The 2,429-nt window shown below is 34.1% G+C and overlaps 1 protein-coding gene across 2 annotated transcripts in view; it reads left to right on the top strand.

Annotated features, from left to right (window-relative positions):
* The first annotated feature begins 1,567 nt into the window (after positions 1–1,567).
* The window catches only part of LOC107689644 (uncharacterized), an 8,322-nt gene continuing 7,460 nt past the window's right edge, over positions 1,568–2,429 (top strand). Inside the window, exon 1 of one of the 2 annotated variants that reach the window (XM_016487740.1) lies at positions 1,568–1,720. In XM_016487740.1, the coding sequence (XP_016343226.1) occupies positions 1,712–1,720 (9 nt within the window). In that variant the 5' untranslated portion in view covers positions 1,568–1,711. Of the gene's footprint in view, positions 1,726–2,429 lie in introns of both variants that reach the window. The other variant, XM_016487741.1, reaches the window with a different exon arrangement.

The following is a 2,429-nucleotide window of genomic DNA, read 5'->3' as shown; positions in this document are numbered from 1 at the left end:
CACCTAAAGGAGGAACCCCCCCCCATTTTCCAAAACGAAATTCAGGCCCTGTCTGAACCTTTTTCACCAAATATATTTACTTAAAGTACCCCTGAGATTTTAAAATAAGTATTTTAATAGTGAAGTAACACATTTGCATGTTCACGGTTCTCTGACGTTTGTTAATGATCACATGGCATGCAGGTAAACAAATAAAATATTACATTTTTTTAGTAAGTGTTTTATTTTGATTGATGTTATTTTAAAATGATTTCTTTTAATTTTACATTTTGATTTAATTAATTATTAGCTTTTCATTAAACTCATAAACCCTCTGCAGTTCCTTCAGGAACCCAGTGTGGTAAACCTTGACAATTTAATGCGCTTCATGTTGTTAATAATAACAAATGGAATATATTTTCTTACTCTTTCTATTTTTATAACAATATGGTCCAAGATTATCCTATTTAAATCAATGTGATAAACAAGTTAGGTCAAAAGTAATCTAAAAGTAGTCAACAAATAATCAGATTATATTACCTAAAATGTGTTATGTAATTGATTACATTACTAACTACAATTTTTATCATGTAATTTGGAGTGATTTTAGCAAATGGCTGCAATATAACAAAGAGTGAAAAATTGAAGGGGGTCTGAATACTTTCCGTACCCACTGTATATATAATACATACATACACACACAAGCACATGACAATATTATTACAATGCTACAATACAGTTACAATACTACCTACTTCTCACACAGGTACCAAATGCAATGTAAGTTCAGAAAAATTATGATCAAAACGTTATTTTGGAATATGAATCTTCTTGAGACTTGCCAGGATCAGTGATCATTTCCTCACCTTCATGTCATTCCAAACCTGTCTGCTATTATTTCATAAACAGATCTTTTGACAAATGTCTCAGTGTTTTTTTTTTTTCTACGCAATGAAAGTCGGTGGGCTATGTTTTTGTTCGGTTGTTCCACTGAAGAAAGATGGTCATACAGGTTTGGAACGATATGAGAGAAAGTAAAATTATGACAGAATTGTATTATTTTTTAGTCCCTTTAATAATGAATTTAATCACTATCCCTCTAATTATTCAATCAAGATTTGTGTTTTTGGTAGACTAGGTAATATTGAAGAGCAGATGCTAAAGTATTGTCAAACAGACATTTATTATTTCTTTTTAACTTTAAAAAAGTTTCCTTTTTAAGTTAATATGTGGATTAGTAATCATATCATTTGACATTTGACACTAAACTGCTTTGCTTATGCATACCTTGTCTTTACTATGCGCACTGTTTACCCTCAAACTTCAGTTTCAACCCTCAGTATTTATTATTGTATGGAATAGTAAGTGTTTTTACCTGTTCCTGCTAGGGATATGCAGTTAATGTGACAATTCCTGCATAAAGGTTATATATTAATTAATTTATATATTGAAATTACAAGCTATAATTTTGTTTTAACCCTTTTTTCTATCCTTTTGTTCATCCTTAGTGAATTCTAGTGACTGGAACTTGTGTTTATTGAATAGGCCTAAGTGCTGAATTAAAACAGTCAGTGAAGTGGTTAATTAATGACCTGCTTGTTCCACAGTTGTGATGTTTTGGGAATAAGGGCGGCAAACAGAAAGAGTGGATTGCATCACAGGACTAGAGAAGAGACTCAACAATGAAGCTCAGTCACCACAACCTCAACACTTGAGCTCAGCATCATACAAGATGAAAACAGTATGGTAATTTAATGTTGTTTTTGTCATCCCTCAGCACTCCCTTCACTGTTCTCCTTGTTCACTGCAACACAATTAACTGACCACTACTTTATCAAGACACAAGTCACAAGAAAGAAGAAGACTTTCTTCTTTCAGACGAGTCCAGTCGGAATTATATAAAAAATTGTCGTGGCTATTCCAAGCTCTATCATTTTAACTTAAAGGGTTAGTTCACCCAAAAATGAAAATTAGACTCAGTGCATCCATCCATCATAAAAAGTGTCCCACGCGGCTCCGGGGGACGAATAAAGGCCTCCTGTAGTGAATCCATGCATTTTTGTAAGAAAAATATCCATATTTTAAACATAATAAACACTTTTCTCTCACTTCCGTTATCTGTCATACACGGAAGCCGTTCCGGCGGATGATGCAGGACGTCTCTGAGATATGCTAGTCTCGCGAGTTTGTTGAGCAAAGGAAGCAAAGTTTCCTTACTTTAGCAAAGGAAAACCAGTCTCCTCTTGGTATATATCGAAATCCGCCAACATCTTTCTTTGCAAATCATGACCGGCATTTTGTTTTGTTCTCTCTCCGCGTTCGTCAATCACACAATCACAACACTGACGTCTTACGTCATCTGCCGGCACGGCTTCCGCGTATGACAGATGGCGGAAGTGATAGAAAAGTGTTTATTACGTTTGAAATATGGATATTTTTCTTACAAAAAC

Source organism: Sinocyclocheilus anshuiensis, unplaced genomic scaffold (genome assembly GCF_001515605.1).
Source record: "Sinocyclocheilus anshuiensis isolate Anshui unplaced genomic scaffold, SAMN03320099.WGS_v1.1 scaffold813, whole genome shotgun sequence".
NCBI lineage: Eukaryota > Metazoa > Chordata > Actinopteri > Cypriniformes > Cyprinidae > Sinocyclocheilus > Sinocyclocheilus anshuiensis.
Note: the sequence above shows the minus strand (reverse complement) of the source record. Positions and strands in the feature narration are given on the sequence as shown.